The 24,299-nt window shown below is 37.7% G+C and overlaps 1 protein-coding gene across 7 annotated transcripts in view; it reads left to right on the top strand.

Annotated features, from left to right (window-relative positions):
* UMAD1 (UBAP1-MVB12-associated (UMA) domain containing 1) overlaps nt 1–23,936 on the top strand; it is a 307,029-nt gene extending 283,093 nt beyond the window's left edge. For all 7 annotated transcript variants that reach the window (XM_077122973.1, XM_077123008.1, XM_077122999.1 and 4 more), the window contains one exon: nt 23,543–23,936. In XM_077122973.1, coding sequence (XP_076979088.1) covers nt 23,543–23,803 — 261 coding nt within the window. In that variant the 3' untranslated portion in view covers nt 23,804–23,936. The remainder of the gene's footprint in view (nt 1–23,542) is intronic.
* The last annotated feature ends 363 nt before the right edge of the window (nt 23,937–24,299 follow it).

Below are 24,299 nucleotides of genomic sequence, written 5' to 3'. Positions count from 1 at the left end.
TTTTTTCCCTCAATGATTGTCCACTAAGAATTTTAAAATTGTTTTTAAACTTGTGATTGGCTATACTTTTTCTAATTGATGATCCCAGATATTTTCATAACTTTTCTCTTTTCTTAAGTTTTATTACATATAAATGTTTCTATCTTTTTAAGCAGTTACCATGATTTTTTTTATTTTTAACTACATCACTTTAATCAATTATTGTTTACATTTTTGTTCAAAGCGATTAAATAAATGGGAAGTAAGATACACCCATGGACTTTTTGAAATCCACTGTACCCTTTGAGCATGAAAGCAGTACTAATTTATTTGTGCTATGCTAGGCATAAATAGTGATGATGTACTTCCCCTTTTTTTTCCACATTTAAGAGTCCACCCAGAAGTTTGCAACTATATTGAGTCCAGGAAATGCTCTCATTCTCTTTTGTAGCCTATGATATAATCTCTTCCTTAGAATAGTTGTGTTCAAGAATGATGTTAGATAGGCCCAGAGCATGTGTTGGAGCCTGTTAAAGGTAAGGTATCATCTCTGTTTTCCTGAGAACAGATTGCAGCCCAGGTCCAGCCATCTGGTATCTTCTTCCCACTGCATGCCGAGTGCCGTGGGCTGGAGAACATGGGCAGTTGAATACAGGCAGTTGCTGTTACTGGACAATTGGCCACAGACAGCATGTCTCAGCATCTCTGATGTCATCTTCATGAACCAAGGGCAGTCGACTGTTCCTCTAAGTTCTTAAATTTAACTAGAATATATTTGGTTAAAGTAAAACAGTTATTTTTAAAATGTATAGGGACCACAACAGTGATTTTTTAATTAAAATAGTCTAAGCAGTCTGTTTTTTCAGGGTTTCTAAGATCTATATAGGATTAACATATCCTGGATTTAAAAGTGACACACATTATAACACCCAATTTTTTTTTCCAAAGAATTGGTATGCCCCACATTCCATGTGCTTCTGTTTGTTTGTTTTATTTTAAGAGAAAGAGAAATTACGATCACCTGAAAAGTGTTCTAAAACTCTTTTTGAAGGAGACTATACTGGTTGTCCTTTAGAAAAATTGCACTATATTTTAAAAAGCATGAAGAGAAATTTCCTTAGACTATGTCAGATTTAGGATGCAGTGTAGAATAGTGGGTAAGGGTATGGTTCCAAAGTTAGACAATTAAATTTCTCTGTACCTCAGTATCCCCCATCTGTTAAATGGAGCTCAAAATAGTACCCATCTATGAAAAAAAAAAAGAGCTTAGAAAAATCATTGGCAAATAACTTCTCGTTAAATGTGAACTGGTAGCTGTGGTAGAGGAAATAGGTATACTATTAGAACCTTAAAGATGAATCCAGTGAAACTAGAATCACTTAATAGCTAATATAATCTACTTATTAATGTGTATTGGGGCTTATGATCTAAACCACCTTATTTCTACCCCGATGGCTTGACTGCAAATTATTTACTTCCTTCAGAAAATTCCAATCATCAACTTATCTATAGGTGAGTGGCTGTTGAAGGACACAGGCTTGATTACCTTTTTAATGAAAATAAATGAGATGAAAAATAGAAGGTATAGGTCACCACCCTGAGTAAGATGGTAGAGGGAGATGCTTCAGGGTTCCATGTCCCTACGGAAGCTATAAACAAACAACAAGCTGTAGCAGGAAATCTTTCCCAAACCTTCAGAAAACAGTTCAAGTACTGAAGTGATAAGGTAACTGCCATATCAAAAACGCTCAAAAGCAGTTGCATTTTGTGGCACCCTGGCTAGCCCCTGCCCCACCCCTCACTGGCTCAGCACAGAGTCAGCCAGTGCTCTCAGTGTATGGATTGCCAGTCCCACTTCTGAAGGGAACAGAGTACCTTCATGCACATATTGGGAGCAGGTGTATCTGTCCCAATCTGTCTGATGGTAACCTTCTACATGCAAAACTTGCCCTGTGTGTAGAAGACAGCTCACTAAGTACTTCTGCAGAATACTGTGGGAAGGCAGTGAAGTGTCTGCCTGGGATAAGGAGTTGCTGGCTGTAGGACACACAGTGCAGTGCCCGGGACAATGAGTTCGGTGTTCCATACTCAAGAAGGAATATTTGTATCCATGTAAACAGAGGAATTCCCAGTGTCACATGTGCATATCCAAGCCAAGAGACATGTGCAGAATGGATCAGGGAGGCCTGTATACCTTGGCCTCGAGCAATTCTTTAAACTTATTGTATGGATAGGCTCTGAAAGAGAATCCTGATACAGGTAGGTAAACTGAGAAGTGTGGTTTCTTTCTTTCTTTTTTTTTTTCTTTTTGTTAGTTACTGGCATTCAAGGAAAGCTCTATTATAACACTAGCTGGATACAAGTTTATGGAACAGATGCCTCAGAGTCTAAGTTCCAGCAATAACACATTAAACTATCAAAATCTCCAGGTTTCAATAAAAGATTACAAAACAGACAATGAAACAGGAAGTGATGGCATATATAATCAGTAACTCGCAGTATCATCACATAGTTGTATATTCATCACCATGATCATTTCTTAGAACATTTGCTTCAATTCAGAAAAAGAAATAAAAAGAAAAAAGAAAAAAAACTCATACATACCATACCCCTTACCCCTCCCTCTCATTGACTGCTAGTATTTCTATCTACCCAATATATTTTAACTTTTGTTTCCCCTATTTTTTTCTATATCCCTTACCCCTCCCTTTCATTGATCACTAGCATTTCAATCTACTAAATTTATTTTAACATTTGTTCCCCCTATTATTTATTTATTTTTAATCTATATGTTTTACTCATCTGCCCATACCGTAGCTAAAAGAAGCATCAGACACAAGGTTTTCACAATCACACAGTCACATTGCAAAAGCTATATCATTATATGATCATCTTCAAGAAACATGACTACTGGAACATAGCTCTACATTTTCAGGCACTTCCCTCCAGCCTCTCCAATATACCTTAGCTAAAAAGGTGATATCTATATGATGTATAAGAATAACCTCCAGTATAACCTCTCGACTCTGAAATCTCTCAGCCATTGTCACTTTATTTTGTCTCATTTCTCTCTTCCCCCTTTTGATCTAGAAGGTTTTCTCAATCCCTTGATACTGAGTCCCAGCTCATTCTAGGATTTCTGTCCCACTTGCCAGGCAGGTTTACTCCCCTGGAAGTCATGTCCCTCGTAGAGTGGGGGAGGGAAGTGAGTTTTGTTGTCATGTTGGCTGAGAGAGAGAGACTGCCAAAGACCTTTAAAATGTGGCTGTAAATATACTGCATATTTGAAAAGAGATAAATGAAAACATGGATAAAGAAGTAAAAAAAAAAATCAGGAAATGATAGATGAACACAAAGAGAATAGCAGTAGAAAGACGGAAATTATGAAAAGGAACCAAGCAGAGCTAAAGACCACAGTAACAAAAATTAAAAATTCCCTAGAGAGGTTCAACAGCAGATTGAAGCTGGCAAGAGAAAGAATCAGTGAACACAGAAGATAAGACAATTGAAATCATCCAGTCTGAGGAGCAGAAGGAAGAAAGAATGAAGAAAAGTGAGCAGAGTCTGAGGAACCTGTGGGACACCATCAAAAGCATATCAAAAATGCCGTGTAGAAATTGCAGAAGAAGAAAAAAGAGAAAATATTCCAAAAATTAATAGCTGAAAACTTCCCAAATTTGACGAAAGACATGAATCTATACATCCAAGATGCTCAGTGAACTCCAAACAAGGTAAACCCAAATAGACCCTCACTATAAGACATTAAACTCAAACTGTCACATTCCAAAGATAAAGAACAAATTCTGAAACCGTCAAGAGAGAAGCAACATGTCACATGTATGGCAGCTTCAATAAAGTTGTGCTGATTCCTCATAGATTCCATGGAGGCAAGAAAGCAGTGGAATGATGTATTTAAAGTTGTAAAATAAAAACAACTGCCAAACAAGAATTCTGTATCTGTATATTGAGTGAAATAACCCAGAAATGAAAAGACAAACCTTATAACATCTCATTAATATGAACTAACTATAATGTGTAAACTCTGAGAATAGAATCCAAGAGCATAGGTTATTATGGGAAGGCTTATTGTAAAGATTCCTAGATTCTAAGTTCTGGCTTAGCATGCACATCTATTCCTGAGTTGTGAGGGTTATTTCTAAATTCTGAGATGCTGAGCTCTTTGTGTATAACCTGAATGGTCCTAAAACCTGTGTGTATCTGTGTAACAACGCAGACTCAGAGCTAGAATTCTGCAGTATGAAAGTCAGCATTATCCCATAGAGCAACTGTTAAAAAAGCTGAAAAGGAGATCAGACTTCAATTAGAGATATGAATAAAGCAGATCTGGTTAAGACTAAGGTAAATCAAACTAAAGGGTAAAGAATGATATTGACTGTGTTTCAAAACTGCAACTTCTGTGTGAAACCAAAGAAAGAGATGCTTCTTTGGTGCAGAATTTATCTTCTTTGTAGCACACTAACTAATTTATCTTGTATGGTCCATTTATTTGAACATAATAATTAATTAGAACCTTGACTAGGGAGTGAGATCTTGTTGGTTTGTACAGGTTAGTGTGATGCCCTGATATATCCCAGAGTAATCTGAGCAGAGAATAAAAAGTATTTGCAAAGCCCTCTTGAGGGACTGGAGGGTGTGGCCAAGATGGTGGCTTAGCAATGTGTGCGTTTTAGTTCATCCTCCAGAACAACTACTAAATAACCAGAAACAGTGCAGAACAGCTCCCGGAGCCACGTCAGTGACTGGACACACAGCGTACCCCAGTCTGGACCAGCTGGACTGGCTGCGAGCCTCCCCAAAACCGTGAGTTCCCCAAGCAGTGGCGGCCAGCGCCCCTCCCCCACAAGCTGCTTCCCAGAGGGGAAAGGAAAGGAAATTTACCAGCAGCAGGGACTGAGCACAATTAAACGCCATTGTGGAATTAATTAACAAATTCTGACTACTAAAAATAGGCCCCCAGCTCAGGTAAACCTGATCAAGGTGGAGGTCGCTCATTGGGCTAACAGAAAAAGAGGAAAGGGGAGGAAATGGATGTTTTTGTGGTTGTGTTTCTACGGAGGCTTGGCTACCTCTGGATTCAGCAGCGGGACTTCTTAGGCTGCAACTGCCCCAGGCATAGGCAGAAACAGACTGCTTTCAGGGCTGTCTCCCACCTGTGCCTTCTCCAGGGGAGGGGTGAAGCCCAACTCAGGTGGAATCCCTCCCTCAAGGAATTCAGACCCCAGGGCTTGGCAATTTGAAGCCATTAAAACCAGCCTACAACCTCTTCTCTGTCTCCACCACGCCCCCAGCAAGGAGAGTCTGCCAAAGTTAAAGGTACTTCATTATCTTATGCTGGTGGGACCTGCAGGCAGACAAGCGCCACATACTGGGCAGGATAAGAAAAACAGAGCCCAGAGACTTCACAGGAAAGTCTTTTAACCTGTTGGGTCTCACCCTCAGGGAAAACTGATGCAGGTGACTCCTTTCCCCTGATAGGAGGCCAGTTTAGTCCGGGAAAACTCAGCTGGAGTCTATAATACCTACGTAGACCCTCCTAAGGGTGGGGAGGGAAAAGGCACCATACAAGCAGGGCAAGAAACAAGAAAACAAGAACTGAAAAATTATCTGCTATTAAACAAAACCTAAGCTAGAGGTCCAGAAAAAGCTGAACTGAAGGTCAAAGAACAGATGGACAACAAATTTATCTAGTAAGAAAACCCTAGGTAAGAGAAGTGAAAGCAATCTCCAAAATAAACTAATTAAGGTAATTAAATGTCTAGATGCCAGCTAAAAATAACATATCACCCCAGGAAAATTGAAGATATGGCCCAGTCAAAGGAACAAACCAATAGTTCAAATGAGATACAGGAGCTGAAACAACTAATTCAGAATGTATGAACAGACATGGAAAATTTCATCAAAAACCAAATCAATGAATTGAGGGAGGATATGAAGAAGGCAAGGAATGAACAAAAAGAAAAAATGGAAAGTCCGAAAAAACAAATCACAGAACTTATGGGAATGAAAGGTACAGTAGAAGAGATGAAAAAAACAATGGAAACCTACAATGGTAGATTTCAAGAGACAGAGGTTAGGATTAGTGAGCTGGAGGACGGAACATCTGAAATCCAACAAGAAACAGAAACTATAGGGAAAAAAAGGAAAAATATGAGCAGGGACTCAGGGAATTGAATGATAACATGAAGCACACAAATATACGTTTTGTGGGTGTCCCAGAAGGAGAAGAGAAGGGAAAAGGAGGAGAAAAACTAATGGAAGAAATTATCACTGAAAATTTCCCAACTCTTATGAAAGACCTAAAATTACAGATCCAAGAAGTGCAGCATACCTCAAAGAGAATAGATCCAAATAGACGTTCTCCAAGACACTTACTAGTCAGAATGTCAGAGGTCAAAGAGAAAGAGAGGATCTTGAAAGCAGCAAGAGAAAAGCAATCCATCACATACAAGGGAAACCCAATAAGACTATGTTGTGATTTCTCAGCAGAAACCATGGAGGCGAGAAGACAGTGGATGATATATTTAAATTACTAAAAGAGGGACTGGGGGAAAATATGGAAATAATAAACTTTCTCATCTGGGGTATTCCTGATATTCTTGCAAGCATTGGGGACTACCAATTTAATAGGTGCATCCTTGATCTTGGGGCTTGCTGTTATGAAACTTATTCCTGCAAAGCATAAGCTAAACCTACTTATAATTATGCCTAAGAGTCACCCCCGAGAACCACTTTTGTTGCTCAATTGTGGCCTCTCTCTAAGCCAGCTCTGCAGGGGAACACACTGCCCTTCCCCCTAGGCAAGACCTGACTCCTGGGGCTGTAAATCTCCTTGGCAACATGGGACATGACTTCCTGGGATGAGCCTGGACCCAACATCATGGAATTGAGAAAGCCTTCTAGACCAAAAGGGAGAACAATGAAAGAAAATAGTTTCAGTGGTTGAGAGATTTAAAATAAGAGTCTAGAAGTTATTCTGGAGGTTATTCTTATGTATTATGCAGATATTCCTTTTAAGTTTTTAGTGACTTAAATAGCTAGATGGAAATACCTGAAACTGTTGATCTAGTAGCCTTAATTCTTGAAGATGATTGTATAATGATATAGCTTTTATAGTGTGACCATGTGATTGTGAAAACCCTGTGACTGAAATTCCCTGTATTCAGTGAATAGACAGATGAGTAAAAAAATAAGGACAAAAAAATAAATAAGTAATATGGGGGCTATAAGAGGCATGGGAATTTTGGGTGTTCTTTTTCATTTTTATTTTTATTCTTATATGTATTTTTTTGGAATGATGAAAATGTTCAAAAATGTGTTGTAGTGATGAATGCATAACTATATGATGATACTATGACCCATTGGTTGTACACTTGAGATGATTATATGGTATGTGAACATATCTCTATAAAATTGCATTAAAAAAACAAAACATAAAAAAGCAAACAAACAAAAAAGAATTCTATGTCCAACAAAACCATCTTTCAAAAATAAGGGAAAGATTAAAACATTCTCTGAGAAACCAAAGCTGAGGGAGTTTGTCATTGCTAGACCAGCCCTACAGGAGTTGCTGAGGAGAGTTCTGTAGGTTGAAAGGAAACAATAATAGACAATAGACTGAAGCTGCATGAAGAAATAATATCTGCAATGAGAGTAATGACAGATGTAAATATAAATGCCAATTATATTTGCTTTAGCTCCAGTTTTTACTTCCTATAGGATCTGAGAGGCAAATGCATAAAATATAAAGAGAAATCAGTGGTTTTGAACTCATAATGTATGAACATGCCATTTGTGACAATAAATTCATAAAGGTGAATGGGATGGAGGTATATAGGAACATAATTTGTGTGTACCATTGTAATTAAGTTGGTATTTAAGCAAAGGGATTGTTGCAGATTTAGGATGTTAAATTTGAGCCCCACGCTAACTACAGAGAAAATATCAGAGAATATGCAAGCTCATTGAGACAGAAAGTAGAGTTGATGTTGCCAGGGGAGGGGAAGCAAGGGGGGATGGGGAAATTATGCATAATGGGTATAGAGTTTGTGGTTAGGAAAATGGGAGAATTTTAGTAATGGAGGGTGGTAGTACCACATGGTGTAAATATGAGTTATCCCACTGAGTGATTTACTTGGGAGAGGTAGAGATGGGGAAATTTATGTTGTATATATGTCCCAACAATTTTAAAAAAGAGGAATAAGCAACTGAAAAAACAATGCAGTATGTGATCCTGGACAGGATCTAATATGGAGGAGAAAATGCCCAAAAGGGCATTATTTGGAAATATGAAAAAAAAATGATATAGACTGTAAGGTTTATATCAATGTTTCAGTTCTTCAGCTTGAAAACTGTACTTAGGGTGGTTACATCAGTGAATATCCTTGTTTTTAGGGAAGATACATGGCAGTAATAAGTGTTCAAGGAGCATAATGTATACAGCCTATACTGAGTGTTCGGAAAATGAATTGATAAATAGACAGATTAATAGGTAGATGGATTTATAGATCGATAGGTAGAATGATATGCCAAATGTGACATTGGAGGATCTGGATTATAGAGGCGGAGATGTGGGAGTTCTCTGTGTGGACTTTGGGTTGTTTTTGCAGCTGTCCTGCAAGTTTGACATTATTTCAAAATTAAAAGTTTTTAAGCATTACTTAGAATACTGTTAGGCTTCAAAAAAATAGAAGGTGTTGGGCTTTAAGTATAGTTTCTATTTATGTAAGAACATTTTAGAAATTACAGGTGTTATTTTTTAGGCCACTTGATTCATTGCCACAGCAATGATATCTCGAAAGCTAATAGAAAAAAAAAAAGAATCTGTGCTAGATTCTGAAAATTGACTGCCTAGAAACTTTGGAGAAACATTAGACCTTTGAATATAGCCACTCAGGTTACCAAGAACTACTGTGTAAATATCTGGTCCTAGGGAATTGCATGATGCTACTTCTTCATCTCACCCACCTTGCGGCCACTCTGTGGCCTGGTTCAGTCAGCATGAAGACCAAGCTGGCTATGGTGCAGTCAGCTAGTGGCCAGAAAGAAATTATTTGAGGCTCTTCTCCATCACATCCAATCTTCCATTTCAGTCACTTAGCTCATGGATTGTGCTCACACTTCGTTCTTTGATAATCAGTCATTTCCAACTCTAGTGAATTGCTTTCTTTCATACACTTTTTCTCTTCCAGATTTTGCCATAATCTTTGGAAAATTCTCCTTTATAACCTCCTCATTTATGGATTTAAAAAAAAAAAAAACCTGGCAAGTGTAACTATCCCTAGAGATATTTTTAATGAAAACACCCCCCAAACAATTTTTGCTAGTAATCTTCAAAGTGCTCTAAAGATCCTTTCAAAATCTCTACAAAAGTACAGTTTCTTGAGCTATGTTTGGTTTTTCAACACTAGCTTTCAAGATAATTTTAATATATGGGATCTAATTTATCATTTATTATTTTAACACTAATATTATAATAATTCTTACACATCTATTCATTGCAAATGTATAAGATGTCATATATATTGGAGACTCAGCCAAGGAAAATGCCTTCTGAGCTTTTAATAATTATAAAGGAAATTTCTAGATTGAAACTTTTCAGAAGATTGGCACCTGTCTGTATTGTTGGTTTCTTATCATAATCCAGAGCACTGTAGCATTAGGCACTCTTCTGTTTTATGAATCCTTTTCATAAGTTTTGCGTCCTTCTATGTTCTGAGTATCTTCTCACAATATATAGTTCTTGTTTACTACTGTCTTTGTGTAGCTATCATTTGTATAAATATAAGAGCTGTTTCATTAAAATTTTAATAGAAGAGTTGGGTTCTGAGTCTGCTTGGAATCATGGCCCATTAGAGCTGGATCATCAGGCCCAATTATCTCTTGTTTCAATGAAGTGTGTTAGAGCCCCAAAAGGTTAAATAATTTGTATAACGTCATAGTTTAGAGCTGGGGGTCATTGTGACTTGGATGTAATGTTCTTTCTCGTAAGTCTTCCAGATTAATTTTTAACTTATTGTACAAGTAACAGTGTATATTCTGATAATTACTTTTTCTTCCTAAAAACTAGGGAATCCTGGAAAAGGATGACCCTAAGAACTGATTATATATTAATCAACTTTACTATTGCTGATCTGAAAGCACTTTTCTATCACCCTGTGTATTTTCTTTTGAGAAATTCCAAGGTACACTTACATAACGTGCATTGCTCTGTTGTGACATTATAATTATCTAAATTTATTAAGCTATGTAAATTTAAAATTTTCCTGTCATGATTTTGGGGACACCATTGTGGCTACTCATTTTAAATTATTTTTTAGCATTATTTACTCTCCATATTATTGGATAGACTTTTCCCAAGAGCAGATAATAACATCTTTTTTTTAATGCAGTTTTATTTATATATCTCCTATATTCACACACCATATAGGGTAGTAGTATCTTGCACCCTTATAATAATGCACCAAAAAAGTTCCGGCATGAGTTCTAGTGTGGTTAGAAGATCTTAGAGATTGTAGCACTGTTACAAACAGCTGGTATGTTTATAACATTCCATATCTGGAATATGGTATAAATCATATTCCAGATTTTAATTCATCAAATATTAATTTGGTAAGACTTGTTTTAATTCTAATTTTGAAACAAGAAAAATCTGTTATAAAATTGTACAAACAAATGTGTTATATTAAACAAGTTTGTAATGCAAAAGAAGTAGGAACAATACTTAATGTTTTCTTTACTTCAACCTTTTGCTATCTTTTCCCCATGTACACTGGATTTCCTATATTCAGTGAATCCTGGCAACCTTGTTAGAACTGTTTCCTAGCTTTTTCACCTAGTTGATCTTGTTCTAGCTTAAAAATATTGTCTGAGTTAGCCATGAAAAAAAATAATACCACGTCCTTTTGGTTGGGCTCTGAGTGTGCACTGAGAAGGGACACAGCCTTCTGCCAGGCCAAATGGCTCCCTTACATTCTCACACTGGGGTAGAGAAAACACAGCTGTATTTTCTTTTCCATCCCCATCTTCCATTTTGAAATGCAACCTTTTTGCCAATGAGAACCAAGGTCAAGGACACAGGTTTCTTCTCACCTCTTCAGTTTGCCAAGCATTGTTATTCTACTGGAGTTTTGGGTTAGGTACAGCAAGTGTAGATAATAGTATCACTCATATGCCCTCTGAGTAGAATTTAATTAGCCAGCCTTCATAATTTCTGTACTCAATTTGGTGTGTCACATTTCTCTTATATCTCATCTGTATATGAAAATGAATGGTCCAAGACATGACTGTATTTTTGCCAACTATAGTATTTCCAAGTGTGTGGACAATTTCACACATCAAATTCAAATTAGAAAGAAAATAAGGCCCTTCTTATCTACTGTTTTCCTATTTGTTAAAGAAATTTTTGTTTTTGGAGATTAGAGAGGAGATGTTATATATGCAGGGTGATCATGAGATCTTACTGATAACCTGAATTCTGGCTATGGACATGATAATTCTAAGTACAAACTGAGAATTATATCCTTACATTTTTGTATAATAACAGTGGAAACAAATGACGAAGTATAAACTTTTTAGTATAAATTAAGAGCAGTAAAACAGATTAGCTTTCTGCTCTCAAGCAACAGCCTTAGCATGAAATAATTACATTCATTATTGCTTGTAGGAACATCTAAATGTTTGTCACTTAAAAATACATCATTCTGGGCGGTACAACGGTGGCTCAGTGGCAGAATTCTCTCCTGCCATGCCGGAGACCCAGGTTCAATTACCGGTGCCTGCCCCTGTCAAAAAAAAAAAAAAATCCATCTATCTATCTATCTATCTATAGATTATAGATCTATAGATTATAGATAGATAGATTATAGATTATAGATTATAGATAGATAGATAAATAAATAGATAGATAGATAATCATTCTTAGTTATGAGTATGTCAAATGTCCATCCCATTGAAGTATTCACCAAAGAAACAAACATGTAGTTATTGCGTTTTTAGATTTACTGTCCTTTGTGTACTTTCTACTAGTATCCTTTGCTATTTATTTTCTTTCAATCAATATAATATAAATGATAACTATGTATCTAATTATATAAAAGCAAATTACTATAATGGAAGTATTTATATTTTCTTACCAGCTCTAAATATAGAAATATTCCATTTCCTTTCTTATTGTAAATGCAGATGTTTGAACTATTTTATTGTTTTACAGAAAGAAAATCATTCAAATGCAATTAATATTCAGCTTTCTGAGGGGATGTGCAGGATCATTTTTCATTGTTTTCCTTTGAAATCATCAGGAAAAAATACCATCTTATCACCTTGCATTCTGAAGAAGTTGAACAGATATTTAAAAGAAATAAGGCTATATAAATGGGAAGTTAAGTAGAATCCAGTGTGACTAATAAGGGATATTAGATTCTTCAGATCTGTGGTTGTGCATAATAAGCTTGAAACATTCATGTACAAAACCCTAAGCCATTTTGTAACCTTGGCTGCTATTAGATACTATAATTTTCTAAGCTTTCACATATTATAGTCATCTTCATGGATTTATCTTGTAATAAGCTGCTTAGTTGCATTGTTACTTTAGACTGTGTTACTATGGTCTGTACTTTCAGGCTTTTGTCTCTATGCCAGATGACACTTGTCCATAGAGAAATTGCTAAACTTAAGTCCTTAAAAAATAAAGCAAGACTGATAAATTAAAAAACCACTTTCCTTCATGATGTCCTTAAATGGAATAGTTCATTTAAATAGTTCTGCTCACTTATACTTATAAAGAAAAGAATCATAATATATAAGTAGGCATGGGTAAAATATTTTTCATGAAATTGTAATATAGTGCCTAGAATTGAAATATGGCTGATCAATGTTAAAGAAACTGTTACCCCAACCAGGTTGGATTGATAATGCATTGGACTGTATGTATAGGTTGATTTGATGTTATAATCTGGAAAGAAGAGACACATGCTTCTTTTATACTCTGTACGTGACTGTCACTGACACAGAGAATGGAATGAGGAGCATTGGATTGTAAGTCAGGAGACCCTAAGTACAAGTCTGTCTGTTACTACTGGTGTGACCTTAAATAGTCACTAAATTCTTAAGCCTAGGAAAATGAGCATAGAAATGCTTCTTTACCAAGCTTAGTGGGGTGTGAGTCATAAACAAAATAACATATGTGAAAGTACCTTAAACTGCATAAGGCACTAAATGAATGATAGTTGTCGTTTTCCCAAGATTCTGGTTAGAATTTTCCTGATCCCCTACTGTCATGAAACATTGATATAACCATATGAATAAGTTGTCTCACAGGGTGTAATAGGGCATGTAAGTTTTTTAAACCTTCAGCTTATCTTTTGAATTTCCAGATCATTTAACATCTGCATTCATTTATTTTGGGGGTAGTTAACATTCCTCTCTTTTTTTGGTGTCAGTAGAGTTGATTTGGGATGTAGAAATTGGTGGGAACTTGAAGGCCTAATAAATGGTACCCCTTGTCCTCTCATGTGTCCTCACAGGCATCCTGAGCCAATGGAGAAGTAAGACCAAAGGGCCCTCACACAGAGAAACATGATAGCCCCTTTTTGACTGATACAGCCTAGTTTGGAAGAGGCAGCTTAGTGCAGTAGCTAGAATGGATTTCCACACTCTCAGTGCCCCTTGTCTGCATGGGAAAGTTCACCAACCCAGTAGACACTCTTACCCCAGTCACTTGTTTCCCCTAGTCCAGGTAGAGAGAGGAGAGACTCCCTAGGACCTAGGACCTTAAATGGTTTAGCTTTCCCCATCTAGAAACACAAGCCTGTGATTCTCATCACCGATCAGGTAAGTCATTCCATCCCGTTCGGAAAGAATAAGGTGTGGGGCAAGAGCCCAGAGATGCATAGAGAAAAATCTGTCTTTATGGACATCAAAGTAGTAGGAAACAGGCTTTTCCCTTTACCAGTAGTGAGCTGAAATTAAGTAGTGGGGTCTTCCCACCCAGGCCCCTCTTGACCTCCTCTATAGCTCTCATCTCGTTAGCTTTTCCCTTTGCAGTGCTTACCTAGTCCTGTCCCTACTGCTTGTCCTGTCGCTCATACCCACCCCCAAACACAGGCCACCCTGCAGCCACTCTAGCCTGTGACATAAAGCTTCAGAGAAATGCTAATTTCTGGGAGAGAAGAGCTAAGGTTAAGGGAGGTTTGGAGTAGATGAGGCTAGTGAGAAGGTGAGTCTATAATAAAAATATTTCCCAAACAGTTTCATCTGTGATGTAGTAGGACCGTAGTAAACTTCCTGTGGGAGACAAGGCTGTGAAATTGTCAGTTTGGAAAGTCAAAGAACAACCCATCTCATTCTTCAGGAAACAGATGTAGCAAATAGGTGTAGCTCTGCAGTCTCAAAACAATTTAAGTTTTATCTGCATTTTATACCATCCCTTCTTCACCATGTGGGCAGTAATGTGAAAATTAGTTAGTAAAATCTTATTAGAAAAATATATATGCAGGAAAGAGTAGAGATTCAACATAATAATTCCTAGCTTATTCTGAACACACTTGTATATGAACTCTATGAAGAAATTTAGATTGTTCTGTCATTCAGTAAACCTGTACTGATGACCTTCTATGAGCTAGGCATTGTACTGTGCTGCTAGGGAAATGGAGATGGAAGGTCTGGTCCCTGGCCTTGAGCTGCCCATGGTTTTGTAGGAGTGACAGAGAATTACAGTCCAGTGCATGTGCTGTGAGAGAGGTGTGCGTGGGGGCAGTTAGATGGATAGGTCATTCTAAAAGAGGTGAGAAGTATGTCCTGAAAAGGCAATTTTAAATTGACAGGATGAAGGAAGTAGAAGAGAAGAGAAGGATATTCTAATTTAGGCAAAAGTAATTGAATGAGCTAAGGCTCAGAGCTAAAGAGAAAGCCTGGCAAGGTTGAATAAGAGTAAAAAGTTCAGCATGGGCACAATAAAGTGTTTAGGAAATGGTTGTAAAAGAAGGAATTGGAGAGAGAAACAAGACCATATCATAAGGAGTTTGATTTTTTTCTCCAAAGACACTCAGGAGTTCAGCAGGTAGATGAATGTGTTTTAGATACCACCGTGGCAGTGACAGCGAGAATGGAGTGTAGGGGGACAAGGTCACATGCAGGAATCTCTTGCAGCATTCCAGGCAGAAGACTGTAGGGGCCTGAACTAAGAAAGTGAAAAGAAGCAGATAAATTTGGGAGGATATTAAAAACATCAAAATCAGTCAGACTCAGTGATTTACTGTACAGAAGAAGTGAGAGGAAGGGAGAAGTCCAGGATAATGCATGTTTCTGTAGGTACCCTTATTCAGTAAATACATTATTGGAAGAATATAAAATTTGGGGTGGAGCTGAGGGCCCAGTTTTAAATGTAATTGAGTTTAAGATGCCCATGGAATATCCAAAAGGAGATATTTAAGAGAAGTTGAACATTTATGGGTCAAGAGCTTTAGATAGAAATAGGGGTTAGAGATTGATGTGTGTATATAGGTAAATGTATGCATGTACATGCATTATTTACTTTTTACTTTTTGAATAGTGGACAAGGAAGACAGTAGGTGAAATCATCCAGAGAAGTGTGTTAAGACTGAGAAGGGTAAAGAAACAGAAATGAAATCCTGGAGAACACCATCATTTCAGAAATATACCGAAGAGTAACCAGCTAAACGGGTAGAAGGCCAGACTAAGAAATAACAAAAAAGCAAAGAAACAAAAACTCGAAGAGGGAATCAGCAGTCTGAAGTGCTGCAAAGAGGTCATACAGGATTGGCACTTCACAGCATCTTCTCAGGTTGGCCAAAGAGTGATTATCAGCAACCTTTGTGAAAGCAGTGTCAGTCGAGGGATGGAGATAGAAGGCCGATGAAGTTGGTGAGGAGTGAATGCAGACAGTGAGTGTCAACAATGGCCTCAGAAAGGTTAACTATGTGAAAAAAAAAAAAAGAAAAGAAAAGCTGCAGCAGGGAGGAAGAAAGTGAGGAGAGGAGGACAACTCAAAAATGATGAAGCCTTGTCCTTGAAGAGAAGGTTGATGCTGGATCCCGAGCACCAGTGAAGGTATGAGATTTGTGGGAGGAAGACAGCGTGCCTGTTGTTGCAGGAGAGAAGTTCAGATGGGTACAGATGGAGATAAGTTTTTTGGGCAGAGCAGGCCAGCCTAGAGGAGAGTCTCACCTGATAGCTTCTATTTTCTTGAAGTAGGAGAGAAGGAAGAAGAGGAGGAATATGATGAAGTAGGGCCAGAGGAGAGAAGAGAAGAGGTAAAAAATGAATTGGGGGTGGTGCTGCCTGGGAAAATATGATATTTCTGGAAAGCTTGAGGTTAGAGATCATGAATTTCTATTACCTGACTTTAAAAATGTTTTTAAAGTCACTGGAGCAGCCTTTTGTGTTTTTAGAGCTAATATTAAGCAGGATCCCACATTGAACGTACTGTTGCTTGCCTTTTTTTTTTCTTCTCTAAAATGCTTCTTTTTCCTCTTTTTACTGCACCCCTAGCTCTACTTGGCTAGTCATAGAAGATTTCTGACTTCAGACAAGCTACTTTTCCAGGAATACATGGAACAGATTACAGAAGCAAGTGACAGCCTGCTGGCTTCCCCTTCTTTCACTTGTATACATTCAGCTGGTTTTCTGAAAAGAGGAAGTCAGGAGAACTTGTTTTTTCTTTTTTAAAGGAAGCTAGGAGAAGCAGGAAGACAAGCATAAACAGGTGGAAATACTGGGGTTAGAGGGGGCAGAAAAAAAAGAGAACAAATACTGAAGAAAAGAAATCATGAACCAAAATGTAAACTAAAATAATGACAGAGACTGAAAAAGAAAGAATTAAGAAAACCACGACTTTCACCTTAGCCTCTTAGTTTGCTGCTCAAATATAGCATCCTCCTATTAGGGCCACTTCACTTCTCTGGAAAACCAACACTCAGAGGATACTTGCAGCCTTGAAGAGGCCATATAGAAATACTGGGTTTTCAGTGAATTCATGTTTCTCCCACTTAACTTATCCGTCTCAATGTTAAAAAAAAAAAAAAAAAAAAAACATTTTTGGCTTATCCCTTCAATTTAAAAATCAAGTCAGGATGAAAATATTTTGGAACTAGATGGAGTTGATGGTTGCACAACATTATGAATGTACCAAATGACACTCAATTGTATACTTTAAAATGATTAATTTATGTTAGGTGACTATTACTTCAATTTTTAAAAAAATCTAATTTGAGGGTGCCTATCTGCATCCCGAAGAAAGTATCTGAGAGACCAAGGGGACTGAGCTCTGTGCCAATCACAAACATTTAATGAGTACTTAATGGCTAGCAAGAAATTGATTAGCAACCAACTTCTTAGGAAAAAAAAAAAAAGCTTGAGTTCTGCCTTAACTGTGTGGTTGCATGTGTCACCTTCTCCTAACCTCTGTCCCCTGATTCCTTGAACACAGATTTGAACTGCCACCTCCACCCCCCAAGAAGCTGATGTAATGCAAGCAGATACCAGCTGAACCAGAATAGAATGGATAGTTATCTGGGGAGATAAAGTGACAGTGTTGCTTCTTCAGGCTATTGTTCAAAGGAACATGTCTTTTATTTATAGACATTTGAATTTGAAGGCATAGACTCCCAGAGGTTGATATTCTCTCTTAGTATAACTCATTTCCTCGAAATATCCTTGATACATCTACCTTCTTTGCATGTAAATTGAATGTGTTAGATGGGTGTTTTATACCTGGTTTCATGTTCTTTTAATGGGTTCCATTGCTGGTTTCTAGATTTTAATGCATCAATATTTTGCTTTTACAGGACACTATTTTATCTCTACTTATCTGTGGCACAGGTTGCAGAAAAAGGCATGAGGTTTTAAAAGATGTCATATACAAGTGATGTTCATACTAATAAGCTATTCATATTTAGGCAGGTGTGGCAGAGTAGTTGAGGTCCCCCCAACTGTTAGGGGGTTTGCAAAGCTGGAGCCTCCTGATAGATTTCATGGGCGTTATTATGCTTTCGTGCCGGGAAAAAAATGTAGTTGTCTGTCCTTCAACCTGTATTTTCTTGCTTTCAAACACTCAAGAGTGAGGTTCACAGGGATGCCGCTAACCTTCTGTTGCTCTGGAAAGTGACTTCATTTTGCTAAGCCTTTACTGGAACGTGTTATGTCCCTTATATTTTTGGAAGTGTTTTTTCCTAAGCTCTTAGAAGATTTTACAGATTGAACCTCATGAATCTTTATAGCCCCTCTTCAAAAACAAGGAGGAATAGTGCCTGTAAACCTCTGAATTATTCGGAAGAAAGATAGGAAAATGTGAGGAATGGAAGATCAATTTGTCCAGACCCTTTTTCAACAGGTTACCTGATGCACAGGAAATTATTATATGCAACATATGAAAACAGCTAATTAATTGTTAAGCCTTATTTGTTGTAATGATATAGATAAGGAAATTTATTTTCTCCCTGAAATTAAAAAAAGCATTGATGTAGTATACTCATATTTAAACCATGTAAGGCCAAATACTATTTGAAAAATAAGTCTGAAAGCTGTGTAATGTGAAGGACCTTTTACTTGGGAACATTATCATAGCAGCATTTCTGTGAACAGGAGTAATTGCAAAAATAACAAATATGTTTTATGAAATAATATTTGAAGTAATTTTTTTAAATTTGGCTATTAACCAAAAGGATAATTGACGCTTTTCTTCTCTCATTCCATTGTGGTTAACATACTAATTCTTCCCTTTGAAGGCCCATTTTCTTATGCAAATGAAAAATTGCAAGACTGTGTCTGAGTGAGAAGGCTGCCCTTTGCAGGGGAACTCCTGCACCTGTTTCAGCACTCAGCCCCCACCTCTGCTTCCGTTGGCTGCCAAGTTAGAGACTTAGTGATCAGGTTTAGAGGGTGTGGGGTCCTTGAATTTCGACTCACTTTTTCTTTGTGACATACCCTCGTTGTGCCTTATAATTTTTCCCCTTCCAGCTCTCAGCATGCCAACAGCAGCTGCATCATGGCACTCACCCTGCTGCCAAGAGGGCAGACAACCTCCTTGGAGACTAGAACATTGTATGATAGCCAACTGGTAAGAGAAATGCTGGAGTAACTCATACAGCACAGCTGAATTTCATATCATTCAGGGAGGTACTTGGTGCGATAGTTTCTCCATGCTATTTCTTAAATTAAACTGTTCATAAAAATTTTGTTACAAAAAAAATGTCAGACAAAATACAAAGGTAAGAGTAGTATAGTGCCTTACCTTGTACTTTCCTATCTCCCAGAAATAAGATCATGTATTACCAGCTCATACATGATCTTATTTCACTGTCTGTGTCCATGGCTTTATACAGATTGTTAGGAGATTCATTTCAAGGGATAAATGTTCTTTAAATGAACAACAGTTTCTTTTCCATCCCTCTTCAATCTTAAGATCTGTTGCTTTATAGTTTGCTCAGCCCTTTCTCCCTACAGGTGAAAAATTTTAGAGTCTCTTTTCTTTTCAAAGTAAGTCAACCTATGCTACTTTAGTGGCTGTCATATGTCCTAATACTATCCCCTAAATTTTAAAGCTTTGTTCATTTGGTCAGTTAATCTAGCCGAAGTATATCTGAAATGTGCAGGATCTTAGAATGTAGAGCATCAGAGATCTTTGGGTTTGATTCACAGCTCCACTGCTGCCTTGCCATGTGACCTGGAACAAGTTCTTTAGCCTTTCAGTGCTTCTGGGACCTCTTGTCTGAAACATGGGACTAATAATAGTCCCACTAATACTAATACTAATTAGTATTAGTATTAGTACTAATAATAGTATGCCCCATACAGGGCTGTTGTAAGGGTTAAATGAGTGAATACATTTAAACAGCTTTAAATAGTGCCTGGCACAAACTAAGTGTTTAATATATGCTGGTTATTGTTGTCATTATCGTCATCATCATCACCATTTTCATCGCTCGCCATTCATTTTACAGGGTAGAGAACTGAGGCCCAGATGGATGAAGTAACCCCGTTCGGGTCATATGGCAGTTTTATCAGGAGAACTTGAACAATAAACCACATATCTCTATTCCTTTATTGTACTAGTTGTACTTTGACATAATCTTCTCCTCAAGGAATGTATGCTTTGACAGATAAAAGAAAAAAGAATTAAAAAAGGCATGAACAAAGGAGTAAATATTGCTGCTGGAGAGTTAAGCCTTAGAAAGCAAAGTGCTACAGATAATATATCACCTCTATAGGGGAGTTAAGATTTCAGGAGTGCTTTCATTTAAGAAAGGTGATGCTTGGGCTGATGAAACTGAAAGAACATTCTCTGTACAAGGAAGAAAGGGAAGAAAATTCGAGTATAGGAGTAGACTAACAGATCTAGGAAACATTTGCAAATGAGATAACGAGAAAGACAAGGTATAAGAGGAGAGAGGAAGGTAAACTTATCTGAACCATCAGTGAATGTCAACAGTGAAAGGAATGGATGGACCTTGGACTTTATCTATAGCCAAATAAGATCTGACAATCCTTAAGTTTTTATTCTCTTATTTTAGTTAGCACACATTAAGCACTGTTCTAATCATAACCATTACTTCATTTAATCTTCATTAGAATCCTCTGAAATAAGTACCAACGTTGATCTCATAAACAGCTAAGGAAATTGAGGCATAGAGAAGTTAAACAGCTTGCCCAAAGTCATTTTCTAATTAATAAGCAGGAGACCTGGCTCTGTACCAAGCGGTTTGGCTCTAGTATTTGTGCTCATGACTATTCTGCCCTGAAGCCCAGGGGTAATCTTGAGATTTTTATGGTACACCCAAACTTTGCTACCTTTTCAGTTTCTCTGACCAAACCAGCATATGGTGAAATGGTTTAGGGGTTGGAATTTCATGGTCATTATTCACTGATACCTGCCCTTTAGGATGCTTAGCATTTTGTATTTCAGGAGACAGGATATATACACTGTATGCATGTATCTTTATAATAAACTTTGTCATAACAACATGCAATTACATTTGTTTTAGTTGTGATCCTAATAGTACTTGGATGTTTTATTTTCAAATGACAGTTACTAGACCACTCTTGATGGGGATGTGTTTGGTAGTTTTGTTCATTTGAGATCATGCACTAAACAAATATTTCTTGAGGGCTCCTCTTCGAGTGTTGGAGTTATCTTGTGTACAGAGCAGTTCCTTCTCATATGGATTCTCCATGGATTTTTCCTATCCTTTGGGCTTGTTCTATTAGCATATCAACTGCCATTGTATTTCCCAACTTAAAAAACAAAAGCAAAAATCAAGAGAAACCTCTCTTGACCAAACGTCTCTCTCCAGCTACTTTTCAGCAGCAGAATACCTAGAAAGAATCATCTGTTCCTATTTTTCTCTCCACTTCCTTTCCTCCCATCCATTTGAACACCAAGCAGGCTTTACTTTAGATCCCCCTGCCCACTTGGATGTCTGTTAGGTATCTCAGGTGTCCAAAACTGAACTCTTGACCTTGCTACCCAGGCCTGCTTCCACAGCTTTCTTTCCCACCCTTGTAAGTGGGACTCCATCCTTATGACTTTGACTTCATCCTTGATTCTTCTCTTGGCCTCTTGTGCCACATCAATTCCCTCAGCATATCCTATTGGCTTTTTCCTCACAGTCTATCCAGAATTCAACCATGTCTTCTCACTTCTACTGTTCCTATCCGAATCCACTCTCATCCCTCATTCCTAGCTAGTCTTCCTGCTTCATTCCCTACTCACCCACCCAAATGTCTCCTTTTAATAAGCAACCAGAGTTAAACTTTTAAGACATCAGTCAGAAGAGCTCCTCTGCAACAATATGTTAAAGATTTTTCTAATCTGACATGCAACAATGTGGATGAATCTCATATACATAATGTGGGGTGAAAAAAAAAAAGCCTGAAACAGAAGAATTGATGCTATGGAAAATTCAGATTTCTCACACTGAAAGTCATTCTGTTTTCTGTTTTTTTTTTTTTTGCATGGGCAGGCTCTGGGAATTGAATGAAAATCATTCTCTTTTGAACTTAAAGACAAAGAATTTATCAGTATTCTTAACGATTAGCATTCACACTCCAGGTGGGCAAATTATCTTCTCTGCTTTCATCATTCAACAAATATCTCCTGAGCACTAGGCACTGATCTAGGCATCTGGGGTGCAGCAGTGAACATGAAAGGCAAAAAGCTCCTCGAACTTTTAAGGGCTCGCAATTAGAATAAATAAATTACATAGCATATAGCAAGGTGCTACAGGTTATGGAGAGGAAAAATCAGGAGCGGGAGAGAGGGAGTGTTGGAGGGGATGGCAAGAGGGCAGTATGTAATTTTAAATAAGATGGTCAGGAAAGGCCTCACTGAGAAGGTGACATTTGGGCCAATTCATGGAAGGAGGAAGCCTTTTGTATATCTGGGCTGAAGAAACTCCTGGGCAGAGAGAATGAGGCAGAAGCAGGCTGGGTGTTCTGACAATAGCAAGGAGGCCAGTGGGACTGGAGTGGAGTGGTCAAGGGAGAATAGTCAGAGATGAAGTCACAGAGATAACACAGACATATCAGGAAGGATCTAATAGATCTTTGTAAAGACTTACAAGTTTTATTCTACGTGGGATGGAGGTGGGGGGACAGAAGGGGAGCATTTTTTTTTTTGCCTAAGATGGTTTCATTTAGGTTTTAGCCTCTACTTATAGTGACAGAGCATTCATTCTCATTTCTATAAATATATTCAGTTATCCATTCCCCTATTGATGGATAATCACATAGTTTTCAGTTTTTGGCATGTGACATATGCTTTTTTGACTATCCTAGTGCATGTCTTTTAGTAAACTTGTATATGCAAGGAATGCCAATTTTAAGCAAATTGAATATGAGATATTAATTATTCTTATTTGAATAATTTCTGTAACATAACATGTTAGTTCCAGTGAAAGTCAGACAATCAAGTAATACTCCTGGTACACACTTGAATTCTCAAGTCTCTGTTATGGTAAAGTGATACATATGCAAGATGGGGAATACAATGATATGTCAAACAAATTGCTTGCCCTCAAGAACCTTAAAGTCTAACTGGAGATAGAAGATATGCATATGAAACAGCTATTGGCAAGGGCACACATAAGAAACACCAAGTAATGTCCTAGGCTATTAGCCCCTTAAGTATACTGGGAAGGGCAAGCTCACTTTGGACTCTGATGACATAAGATTTCACAGAGAAGCTGGGACTTGAGCACAACCCCAAAGCAATATATATAGCCTTGGGATGAGCAGAAACAGTCTTCATAGACAATCTCTGGGCTAGGGAAATAGCAAATATGCCAATTCATATTTGAAGGGGCCACAGATGGTCAATCCCAGTAAAAGCAGGGTTTGGAACTCATTTTCCAGCCTAGCTGAGACTTGAATGGGTGTGTTTCTCAAGTAAGGTAAATAACTACATTCTAATCTGGGAATATTTATATAGTCCACATTTCTCAATTGTTCTGATGTATTAACACCATATTTATCATTACTAAACCTCAAAGTTCATAAGGTCTAAATGTTTCACATATATATGTATTTTTAGACCGGCAAAGAAAATTCGTCCAATGTGACGGTAGCAGGCCCTGAGACGGAAAATAATAAAGCAGGCCAGCCTCTGGAACACAGCTCGTTGATTGCCGAGCTCCTGGGCGACATCCCCTTCACCCTGGCCCCGCACGTGCTGGCCGCACAGGGCACCAGCAGCGACCTTCCCGACCACTTACTCACCTATGATGTCAGTGAAAACTTATCACGGTTTTGGTATGATTTCACTCTGGAAAATTCCGTGCTCTGTGATTCGTAATCTTCATGCCTACTTGCACCTGAAAAGCTTTTCAGAAACATCTGCCTATTTTATTTAACTTGTGTGATGTCCTTTGCCACTTCACTGTTTAGAGCCCCTCAGAAAGGCAGAGATCATAAAGCAAAGAAAATAACATGGTGTGCCTTGTCTTTTTTTTTTTTTGAATAAAGTATATTTGTATTAAAAAATTGAACTAATTTCTACTTCCTCTCCCCCAAATAACAAATTCAAAAATTAGACTCTCGAGGTTTTTAATAAAAGGAGTACACTCCTTCATCCAGTCTCTCAAAATAGAGCACCTCCAATTTATCTTAGAAGAAATGTGAAAAAGAACTGTGGCATTTTTCTTAGTAACCACAACTATGAAGTCTGCACTCAGAGTGAGCGTGAATTTTTTTCTCTGGTTTGGAGGAGGCTTGAATTAACTTTATTCCCTTTTTGCTTCCGTAGTGTTTATGAATGAATTCAGAATGAAGGTTGCCAGTTAGCTGAATTT

This window comes from Tamandua tetradactyla, chromosome 1, assembly GCF_023851605.1.
Source record: "Tamandua tetradactyla isolate mTamTet1 chromosome 1, mTamTet1.pri, whole genome shotgun sequence".
NCBI classification, from domain to species: Eukaryota; Metazoa; Chordata; class Mammalia; order Pilosa; family Myrmecophagidae; genus Tamandua; species Tamandua tetradactyla.
The sequence above is the reverse complement of the archived record's forward strand: the minus strand, read 5'-3'. Positions and strand labels throughout refer to the sequence as shown.